Here is a 12,266-nt window from a genome sequence, read left to right as displayed (position 1 = left end):
TTTGAGGAATTTGCTTTCTATAAAAACTATTATTATTGATAGATTCTAAAAAAGATCTTTTCTATGCTTTAATTGATAAGTTCACTTTTTTTTTTTTTTTAGAAAAAACTACTCGAAAATATATTTATAAGAAGAATGGGCCCTTTTAAGTGGAAACAACATGGTTCCTACTCAAATCTTCTTAGAATATTAACAATTAAATTTGCAATAATTCAAAATATGATTTTAAAAATATTATCTAAAACACTCAAATATAATTAATCGAAAATATTGAACATGGAAAATTTAACACAAGGTAACAGCATAATTGTGTGTTTATTTAAATAGTTTATAATTTAATTCAGAAGAAAATGTAATAAAATAGCAACATATTTAACTATAGAATGAATATTTAAATATTTTGCCTTATTATTAAGCATCATATATGAAATTATGTTGGAAATAATGGATAATTTTACTTTAAATACAATGAATTCTTGACCACTCGATACAGTGAAATATTTCACTTTCTTATCGAGAGTTCACTATAGTTTATTTAATTTTTTATTATTAAAATACTGGCTAATTTTTAAGTATTAATTTATATTAAATGCATTATTCATTAATTTCTGTTACGATTTACGATATTTTGTATAATTTTATTCATATTTTTAAGTTAAAAATACTCATATATATCATAAAATATGACATTTTCACACGCAAAAATACATATATCTATTTTATTTTATTCTTAAAATTTTACTCAGTTGATTTTACACTCATATTTAGTTTTATTTCCTTTAATTTAAAAAAAAATTTTAATTTCCATTCATTTAATAATAACATTTAAAATTATTAAAAATGTAGGCCTATATATTAAGATTAATTACAGTAATTACTAGGTAATGTTTTAAAAAATCTTATTCAAACTACAAGATTAATTTATAAAAACATTAAAATTAGAAACTTAGTTCTTGGAAGTGAACTTTTGAAAAGATTTTTTTTTCTTTTTTTATGATCTTATAAAAGGAAACAATCACTAAATGTAGGTGTTAATAGCCATTCGGGTTTTAAATAGGACTATATAAAAAAAACAGGTTTTACTTATTGACCTCAACTTGTTCTAAGTACTTCTTTTTTTTTATCAACTTAAACTCCCATTTACAGGCATTTTGTAGCTGAAGATTATCTAAACTCCAATCGGATAAATGAACTTTTAAGACAGTTTTTCTTAAATTCCTACAAATTTTTTTCTTTTTTAAATTAAAATTCATCCCACGTAGACACATTAGCGCAACATAAATACAATTTTCTTTATAAAAAGATAAATAATATTATAGATAAATTAATAGATAAATAATAAGATTTATTTTTAAAGAAAATTTTTGTATTTAAATTATGTAATTTATAGTGAAAAGTTTATATTGTAAAAAAGAAGTTAATTAAGGATTATACAAACAATACACTTAATTAATTAAAAATTAATATATAATATGCTAGGCATGCTTTAATTATATTTAAATTAAGTATATATTTAACTATTTTAAATCATATTTTTATGCTTTTTAAACGTTAAATTAAGATTATGTCATAAAGCTAGGTATATGATGCTCACAGATTAATTATATTTATACAATTATAATATTTAATGTAAAAAGAGAAGATATTACTTTATTAATTAAGTCAGATATTAATTTTTATAGCCAAAGTTTAATAAGTGTGAGAGGAAAAAGGAGTTAACTTAATAGAAGGCTGAAACAATTTTACATTAGTTTATTTTTGTTATAAAACAAAGAAATCATTTTATAATTCTTAAAATTATCAATTTCAAAGTTTATTTTGTTTTTATTTTAAATATATATTTTTTCAAGAACTATTAAATTATTCTAGTTTAAGGTAAAATAAATACGAGTTTAGCGAGTTGCTTTATAGGAGCTAACCAGTTTCAGCATGAAATTATGTTCCAGAAAACGTGCGAGTCGTAAAACTGTTTTCGAGTCCATTTATCGTTTGATGAAAATCTCAAGATTAGTAAATTTTACTGTCAACCTCCTTTGCAATTCGACTAGTACTCAGTTTTCAGGCTCTCGTAGAGATAAGCCAAAGGAAGATATCTGATAAATGATCCATTTATATCAAAATACACGTTTTATTATTCGCTGTCAATTATTAGAGAACTTTTTAAGTTAAAAACGTGGCTTCTAAATATATTTATTTTAAATATAATGGTATTTTTAAGAGCGTTATATTGTTAAATGCATGCTAATTTAAAATTTAAAAATAGCATGTTTAAAATTAGTTTTAAATAGTAATCTGTGTAATTTATATTCATTATAACGAAAAAAAATGTATTAAATAAAAAAAAATTAGAATAATTAAAAATCAAAGTTTCGTTAGAAATATTTTTATAGAGTTTATAGATTTAAATATACATAAAAATAAATTATTATAAATATTCATTTATGTATATATTAGCGTTCGAGAGAAGCAAAATTGGCTTAGACTTTTTCTCTTTTAATGCTAGACCCTGTGTCGGGACCTCAAGTCAATATAATGTTATTATAAAAAAATAAGTTAAAACTATATATAAACATTTATAATTAACTCTTTTAATCATATTTAATTCTTAAATATAATAAATATTATTCTACCTTTTTACAAACGTAGTATTTACTTCTAGTTGAACATTCTTCAAATATATTTTTTGCCCTCTCCAGTCTATAAATTATATTTAAAAATTCACTCGTTAAAAGGAATTAATTCTTCAAAAAATATATAATTTATTTTAATTAAATACTGTAATTTACTATAAATTAATTATTACAAATAAATAATTATAACTTTATATTTTTTCCCCGAATTTCTATATCAATTTTATTATGCATAATTCATATTTTATATAAGATCTATTATATATCCTTTTATTACTCTGTATATTATAGTAAGAATATTTTTATTGACTAAAAATTCAAAAATTATGTCAATAATATAGGCTAAAGTATATTTATTTTATGTAAAATTTATTTAATTTTATATCTTATATACATCGATATATAACTAATAAATAGATATAATAAAGTTATCATTAAGAAATTATCTTATTAAATTGCAAATTTTACTGATTAAATATTTTATATCGTTGAAAGGAGCTGTCTAAATGAATTAAATTGCAAACTGATGTTTAATAATGGAGAAATTATATTAAAAAAAATTTTTTATTCCATTAAATTATATGACATTTTTGAATTCAGGCAAAGGAATTGTTCTCACACTTTTCGTCGTCAACATCTGGCTACAGTTAGATATTTACAGATGGGAACAATTGCATCGGTGGTGTTTCATTTTCATTCTCCCTCTTTCTATTAAAGAAAACCTGAGTGGGACGCGCCATACAATAAACATCGAACGACCCCCGACTGGGTTCCTTTGCAAAAATACTCAAAGCGCGTTTATTTTCGCTCGAATCAGCCCTATCGGTATCCCTTTTCAACACCTCCCACACCAAGTGACATAAATCAGTCAGGTTGTATGTCGTAAAGTTGTCTGAATGCTGTTTCTCACATGGTCTGGTACCTAAAGGTGTGTGCGTGTGTGCTGAGAAGGAGAATAGTCTGCTTCCTTATTTCTCTATTCTTGAATCGAAAAAAAAGAAGAGAAATTCTCTCAACTGTGAAATGATTATTGTGTCGACAACTTTCAAAGATTTTCATTGATAACTATTTCTATGCTGTTTATTTATCTCTGTAAACAAAATGATATCTACAATCTATGATAAACATTTATAATTTTTTTCCAATAAAAACAGATTGTTGCTTAATTAGTTTACTAAATAATTTATAGGGTAACTTAAATAAAATACACAGAGAAACATGTTTTATTTTGTCCTAAAAATTACATTTATTTATTAAATTGTTTTAAATGATAAAAATTTAATTTAATACATTTTTCTATGTACAGATACATAACTACAGTTCAATATTAATTTATAGGTGGAGTTTTAAACAGTCTAACAGATCATAACTCCAGTTTATTCTAAATAAATGCTCAAAATCTCACTTAAATTTTCAAAGTATTTCGAATAATATCGTCTCGTTACTGCTTCCAACATCTATTTATTATAATTTAAATTTAATTAATTTAGTTTTCCTTTATTTCTATCATTAATTTGCTTAATCTACGAAGTATTACTGAACAATCGCGTAGCAACTAATACTACAGGAGCTAGTACGAGTAATTCAGTAAATCACAAAATTAACAATAGTTTATATGTTAATAGCCAAAGTACATAATTGAATTTAAATATATCAATACACATAATCTTTAATAGAATACTCGCAACTTACAGATAATGAAAAGTAAGTATTTTGTAACACCGTCCTTGACAGAAGCAAATCAGGCGAGATTATAAACATTCGAATATTGAAAGATAAATGGACTTTAACATTCGATAAATTATACTGTTTATTGGAATCGAACAAAGGGAAGTTGTTAAAGGATGAGTACACTTATTGAAATATGTTCTGGTTTGCCTATTAAATCTCTACCACCACCTGTTAAACATAGGGATAATAATGTACCTCATGCACCTATCAGGAACATTAATCTTAACAGAGAAGAAAAACAGGTTAGTCAAATTTTAACTTTTATCCGTATTACATAGTTACAATTATTAATTATTTTAAAAATTTGAATAAAAAGTTAGCTTTGAAAAATGCATTACGATATTTTCCGGCCAATCTTCATAACATACTCGCACCAGAATTTCTTGAAGAATTGGAAAATTATGGGCATATTTACATGTATAGATTTCGTCCTTCTATAGAGATGAGGTGAGTTTCCTTGTTTTAAAATATTACTTAAAATATCAATAAAAAATTAATAATTTTGTAGAGCTTATCCAATCGATCAATATCCTGCTAAATGTCAAAAAGCAGCAGCCATTATGTTGATGATTATGAATAATTTGGATCCTAAAGTGGCACAATTTCCTCACGAATTGGTCACTTATGGTGGTAACGGACAAGTATTTTCTAACTGGGCACAAGTAAGCCATTGTTAATTTAAGCTATTAAATCAATATTATGAATGAAATATTTCATAAAATACTTTTAGTTTTTGTTAGTTATGCATTATTTATCAACGATGACGGAAGAGCAAACTTTAGTGATGTATTCGGGACATCCTTTAGGATTATTTCCATCATTTGCATCATCTCCTAGGCTAGTTATTACCAATGGCATGATGATACCTAACTACTCTTCTCCAGATAATTATGATCGAATGTTCGCGTTGGGTGTAACTATGTAAGTATAAAAGACTTCATTAGTTTTTTTTATTAAGTTAACATTTTTCTTTATCTCACTTCAACAAAATCGTAAATGCACAGATGTTATAGTAAGTTTGTAACTTCAAATTAACAGCGCATATTCAATACTGGAGTTCTACTTCTTTCACTTACGCAAACTATAATGCAGATAATTAACGTATTATTTCTAAAAATTATGTAATATAAAACTAATATACAATTATTATTATTATTTAAAATAAATTTGCTAATGCTGAAAGCATCTTCTTTAATTATAATGCAATGAGTTCAAATTAGACCAAGGCTACTTTAATTATTTATTTATTAAATTAATTGATTTTTCAAATACACCATTGCGGATCAATTCTATCCGTAATGAGTGAAATTGTGACTGACCCTATAATGTTAATGTGCTGTTGTAGCATTAATAATCAATCATTCCAATAATAATTTTTCTACCGAAAATCGAAATTGGAAACAAACATTTGACAGAACATTTCATATTCAATCTAATCTATCGATTATGTTGTTCCATAAAGCTAAAATATAAGTTGCAAATGCTTCTAAATATTTATGCCTCTTTCCATAAGAGTAAAGATTTATTTTTAGCAATATTTCAATTAGAAATGTATTTTCTATGAACTGATATTAGATAATTTGTCATTTTTCTCTAGAATTCTGTCTTCAGATCTATTTGAAGTATGCAATATCAGACTATCAGTATCATGATAAGAAATGATTACTCAAATATCTATCTTGGCAAATGTTCCAAGATGTAAGCTTTAGAAATTTATTGAAATTAAATAAAGTCAAACTTCGATATAGCTCCAAAGAATACTCGGAAACGAATCATTTCCATAAATATTAAATAAATAGCTCTACATTAATTATAACTCTTAAGTTGAAAATCTCTAATTATAAATTCATTAGCATAAATTAATTAATAACTCTTCTGTAACTGAAAATCACTAAATATATGACTTTACATGACTTTCAGGTGAATTTCAAACTCCCAACTCAAAAATTGTATAGACCTCATTATCATATAATTTTTTATTTTTTAATTAATTCAATTTGGAGCCACAGACAAATTTCATAAGCGAAGTTTGACTATAATATAACAGCTCAACAATCAATCATATTAGAATGTTTGTAATCAATGTTAATAGGCAGCTTTGCTATAATTTACGAAAAAATAACAAAATACTGTAATTCCTCACTAATCTACATACATACATACATATCCTACGTCCTTAATCCAAAAAGAGTGAGCAGCAAGCAAATCTTTTTTATGCATCTCAATTATAATAATTTATGATTCATTTGTTCGGTCATTCAACAAAATATTTATTTCCAATCAAACTATCTTAGAAATATCACGTTTCAAAATATTTATTTAATTAATGACTTATCGAAAACATTTGTACTACAGAAAATGATACAAAGTTTTGTATTATATAAAAAATGAATATTGAGGTAAATCATTTAAAACGTTACTAACGAATTGTTCTTAAATAATGCTTTGCATCTGAAAATAAACATAGAAATAAATTTTTCTAAAACCCTGATCACACTATGCGATTTTCAGCCGCGCAGGCGACTGCAACCGCGACGGCTGTTCCCGTTAACTAGTAATCCCCCCTCGAAAACCGGCGCGACTGCAATCTCAACTATAAACAAAAAGTTTGTTCTACTCGCGACGATTGCAAACGCGCATCCAATCAACAAACGCCTTTATGCCACGTCATACAGTGACAACATTGAAAATAGTTCATCATCATGGCGGATAGTCAGAGGATTAATACTTTTACAGAATCGAGATTGATCGAGCTTATTCAGGCTCACGAATACCTGTGGGATTTTAATTCTTCGTTTTATCGAAGATTTTATCTTTTCATGTATTTTCGCCAGCTCTATTAAAATAATCGCCTTTTTTCTTTTATTCATTCCAGAAAAGGAACTGCTTGCTATTTTAATAAGAAAAGTGGCTAAAATTCCGTAAATACTCTGAAGTAGAACGTAAAATATCGGCAAACTCACGAAAGTAGTCAAAAACATGCTACTGTAATTTTATTGGTTTATTATAGGGTCACGTGTTTCCGAGTTGCAACGTCAGCGAACAATGTGTGACCACGAGAAGACGCGCGCGACTCGCGCTTGTTGCAGTTGCAGTCGCCTGCGCGGCTAGAAATCGCATAGTGTGACCAGGGCTTCAGGAATTTTTCGGGGGGTGGTCCATTCGGATATGTCGGGCCCCACCACCCGCCAACCCCATCGTGGGCCTGGCTGAACCCATAATGGGCTTGCAAAAAGAGGCCCTCTTAGTGCCTACAGGGCGGAAAGAGTTTTAAAAAAAACAGACACAGTCTGCATCAATATTTCAAAACATACTTATTTTGTTTATTACAACATTGTGTGTGTTTTTTTTTAAAGTAAACTATGAGCCCTCGATGGTTTTTAAAATTTTTATTGCATCCTTAATAACAAACAGCTCGCCGATCCCTGCAATAAAGTAACATCCAAAAAAGTTGCTTCAGAGATTCTGAAGCTTGCGCTTCATTAGTTCCATAGTAGATCCGCCATTATGTCCTTATGTAATGTACCATAACGGAATATTTTTAACTTTTAAATCGTAGCACATTTAGGATCGTCGTAAGCGGGCGTGCAGGATGTGCACTACACGGATGCATCGCTGTCGAGGAGCGCAAAAAGACATTCCTAATTAAGTGTCTGAATGGAATTTGAAATGATAAAAAATAAAACAAAACATTATGTTGAAAAAGTAAAATTCAACAGTCCAAGTATTAACGCCGGCATTTTATGTTTAGTATACAATTACGGGCTTGTAACTACTACTCTGACAACGTTACCAGACCATTAAAACTCAATTCAAAGATCTTGGTGATAATATGATAATCAAAAAATGACGATCGAAAAATAAAAATGCTCGGTATATTTTTACTAATTTGTAAGGAGCGCAAAAATACGACATACGCGTGGACTCGAGGAAGCCTAGAAGTGGCGTTGAACACAGCGGCGCACGCAGACTGTAAAAAAAAGGGGGCGTAGGTTAAAAAAAGGACGTCATACAATTATGCAAAAAGCTTCAAACTATGATTCAACGTCCGGTCAGTGCTCCCACAAGATGGCGCCGATTGCAATCGGGCCTAACTTGGCCTTAAAAACAAGGAACGTTTCTTGTTTCAAGGCCAAGGCCAAGTTTTTATCGGGGCAAGTTTTGGTCAAATTGAGACCAAGTTGAAGTTGCATGGGACAATGAACAAATATCGTTCCTTAGTTTGCAGAATACAGTAGAAATCATGAATATTCTGTTGTTTGTTGATAATGGAATTTGGGGTCTCCTTTTATTGGGTTGTTGGGTTGATAATGGATTAGGAAAAAGAAAATCAAACAAAAAGGAGGACACGTGCCTCAAGTGCCCCAATGTACGGAAGCTCCTGGTTGAGTACATCTATTCTTATTCACAAAAGTTTAATTTTAGAGCATTTTCACGAATGTTTGGTTCTATTTCATAAATCTAATAGTCAAGGTTACCCCTGATCCGTATAAATAACCTTTCGTAATAATCTATTTCTGTAAAGGAAATAAATGTAAATATTTTTATTTCGTTTTTCAGACATAGTTCTGCACATTTTATAATTTTCTCTTTTCTTTCAATGCAAAAATGGGACAGTAATATTATAACCAATTATTAAATGAATATCAAATTTCTTTAACAACATTTGATAGTATGTTCTAAGTCACTCATTATACCTGTAATTAATTCACCTTGCATTGCTTTCCATGAAATCTCCATATTGTAATGTTTCCTAGAATAAGAATAGAGACGATGAACTGGATCTTGAATGTGTATCACTCCTCTGCCGTAGCAACGAAGTTGAAAATTCGAACAGAAGTCATATGATGTCGTGCGACATTTTTATAAACTCAAATTTCTTGCAAAAATGTCGGAAAATCAATAGATTATAACAATTTAAACATATTTTATAATTTTCTAATATATTTCCTATATAATATATTACAAGAATTAACAATTTTCCTTCGTGTATGAAGACTAGTAAACACTGGCTCCATTTTTATTCTAAGAAGTAAGAAAGATTTAGAAAATGTTATTGAAAATCGCATCACGATGATGTTTTATGAAGGAAACATTTTATATTCCAGTAAATAATGAATTATCGTTAGAAGCTCGTGTTCCTTATATTAATTAACAACATAGAATACTTTAAAATATTTTATTTAAAACATCTAGTTGTCTCTGTATGTGGCCGGTTGGCCGAAGCGCTATGACGGATCCGGGTTCAAGTTCGGGTCAGGAACCATTAAAAGGTTTTCTTAGTGCTCCACAGGACAGAGTAAAAATAAAGAAAATGCGACTTTCTTCAAAATATTTACACAAAATTATTAATATAAAACATTGATTAGAAGTTCTTCCAGCTTTTAAAAATATTGTTTATTTTCTATATCTTTTATAAAGGATTTGAAACTCTTCTCTCCATTTCGTGACCATGAATTTTATTAAAGTTCCGTCAGAGCTCTGATAATCATTTTAATGGAGCTAATTCAATAATCGCTTCGAATTTAATTGTAGATCATAGACCAAATTTTCATTAATTAAATAACTAAACTGCTTAAAATATTTCCCAATTGCAGCGACAAATGAAAAACGTGCAAAATTGAGAATGATTACATTCTCTTAAAATTATCCAATTCTAATAACATTCTTTAGAACTGCGATCTGCATTCTGAGGTCCTTGGAAATCTGCAAAAACCCGAGGATTCGAAAATATATTTTTCAACATCAATAGAAAATTCTCCAAACATGCACATAAAAATAAAATAAGTTATATTATGCCTGTTCGTGTTAAATGTTTATTTACTTGTATTAAATAAACATTTAACACAAACAGACATAATATATTTTATTTTTATGCAAGGAATCCATCAAAATCTATCTCATTGCTATGGAGTCAGTGAGTTTATGATTCCCTTACCTCATCGCAATGAAATTAATTTTGGGGCATAAAATTTAATAAACTCTGCTTTAGGACAAGTTTTTCGAAATTTTTGTTTTGGGATAGATTGAGATAATGCCAATTTTTTGCAACTAGAAAACAAAATAATAAAACACTGTTTACTGTCCACCGTAAGAATGAAAAATCATCACTCAATCTTGAGTAAATGTTAAATTGTACATACAAGTATAAGTATATATACACGTATAAGTTTAACTATGTTTGTCTATCGAAAATATCTTCTCGAATGTAATAATGATTAAATGTAAATTTTTCTGTTACATTTAACTTCCAAAAGTAAGACATTAAAGATGTATGAAAAAGTATAGTACACGTGTTGCATAACAATCACAAACATGTGACTGATTGATCAACTGATTCTCCAGTCATGAACTGGCCACCGGGAAATTCCCGATTTTCCTGTGTTTGCTAGGTGGCTATTCCTTATTTTAATATACGTCAACACTTACGAAAAATAAATTAATAAACAAAATGCAAGCGCTGTCTATTGTATTTAATTTAAAAACGTCTTATTCTAATTCAGGCCCGTATGAACATACGTCTGACTCATAGCAATCGGGTTCTATTATTCGAAATTTTAAAATGATTGGCACTTATTCGGACATGGGCTCCCGTGGAACGGCCTATTCGAACTAATATTCGGCCCTCAACGATGAACATTTTCTAACTTCTAATTTGAAAATAATTGATCAGATTTTGAGCCGGAGGCAGCCATGATGGGGTCCATACTGGGGGGAAAAATTCAAAATAGTAAATAGCACAAGTTATGAGATCTATATGGACAAAAATGCATTTTTCACTAGTATTGTTATTAACTCATTGCTGTTTATTACTAATTTCCAATTTTATAATTTAATTTCTTATAAGCATTCGTATATTTTTGAAAAAATATCCGTTCATATTAATTTCTACATCAATAAATTCAATTATAATTACTTAAATTCGCACAAATATTTGTTTGTGTCCCATTTTTATGATTTGGCTATGACAATCTTAATAAAATATAAAAGAGTAGATACAAAATAAATCCTGAAACAAATATTTTAGCGAGTTTAAGTAATTATAATTGAATTGATTGATATAGAAATTAATCTACTGACAACTGCTATTAATTATTTTAATTTTTTAAAAATTAGATATAAGATATATGACTTGCCACTTGCAACTTTCACTTCTAAAGTTTCTATTACTTTATTAACTCACTCTACCCTAACATTTTTGAAACTTTATATTCAAGAAATGTTCAAAGAATGCAAGAAAAAATTACTTATACTTTAATTTTCACGTTTCGACTTAATAATAATCTATCGTGCCATATTTTTTCTCCTTCATTAATTCTTCAGGTACGGACAGATGACTGCGGGTAGTTACTGTTACATTGGTCCTCAAGGCATCGTTCATGGCACAACGGTAAGAAATATATAATTTACGAATTAATAATCTATAATGTATAATTTTAATATAATAACAGTACTAAAGGATGATTTATGCATCAACAGTTGTACCCTTAAATGATACATTAGTTGCTACAAACGTTAATGTTACGTCCTCGTCATTAAAAAGTTCATACATTTTTAAAATTATTATTAAATATAAAAATATATTTTCTGATCTTAATTAGAAGTTTATTTAGTTTTCTCTTATTGTAAATTTTTAAACTTGAATCTTTTTTTTTTTTTTTTAATAAAGTTAACAATAATCAATGCAGGAAGAAAGTATTTACAATTGGACGATTTAAAAGGAAAGGTAAGAAAAAAATTTAATTGTAAATAAATTAGTTTTGAATAATTTCTTGTCAATTAATTAATATTTATTTTTATTAGATATAAATAAAAATTACAATTGTGAATTGTATTTTTTTTTTCTTGTAAAATTTTACCAAAAATGTCTTTGAATTAATAAATCAGAATTTAAATATTTATGAA

At 27.8% G+C, this 12,266-nt stretch overlaps 1 protein-coding gene across 1 annotated transcript in view; it reads left to right on the top strand.

The window, feature by feature from the left end:
• The first annotated feature begins 4,377 nt into the window (after window positions 1-4,377).
• LOC111630438 (urocanate hydratase-like) overlaps window positions 4,378-12,266 on the top strand; it is a 25,491-nt gene continuing 17,602 nt past the window's right edge. The window contains exons 1-6 of the mRNA XM_023374540.1: window positions 4,378-4,603; window positions 4,678-4,808; window positions 4,870-5,023; window positions 5,092-5,282; window positions 11,685-11,751; window positions 12,031-12,087. Coding sequence (XP_023230308.1) covers window positions 4,475-4,603; window positions 4,678-4,808; window positions 4,870-5,023; window positions 5,092-5,282; window positions 11,685-11,751; window positions 12,031-12,087 — 729 coding nt within the window. The 5' untranslated portion in view covers window positions 4,378-4,474. The remainder of the gene's footprint in view (window positions 4,604-4,677; window positions 4,809-4,869; window positions 5,024-5,091; window positions 5,283-11,684; window positions 11,752-12,030; window positions 12,088-12,266) is intronic.

This window comes from Centruroides sculpturatus, unplaced genomic scaffold (genome assembly GCF_000671375.1).
Source record: "Centruroides sculpturatus isolate CEXI.00-Female unplaced genomic scaffold, Cexi_2.0 scaffold383, whole genome shotgun sequence".
In the NCBI taxonomy this organism is placed as follows: Eukaryota; Metazoa; Arthropoda; class Arachnida; order Scorpiones; family Buthidae; genus Centruroides; species Centruroides sculpturatus.
Note: the sequence above shows the minus strand (reverse complement) of the source record. Positions and strands in the feature narration are given on the sequence as shown.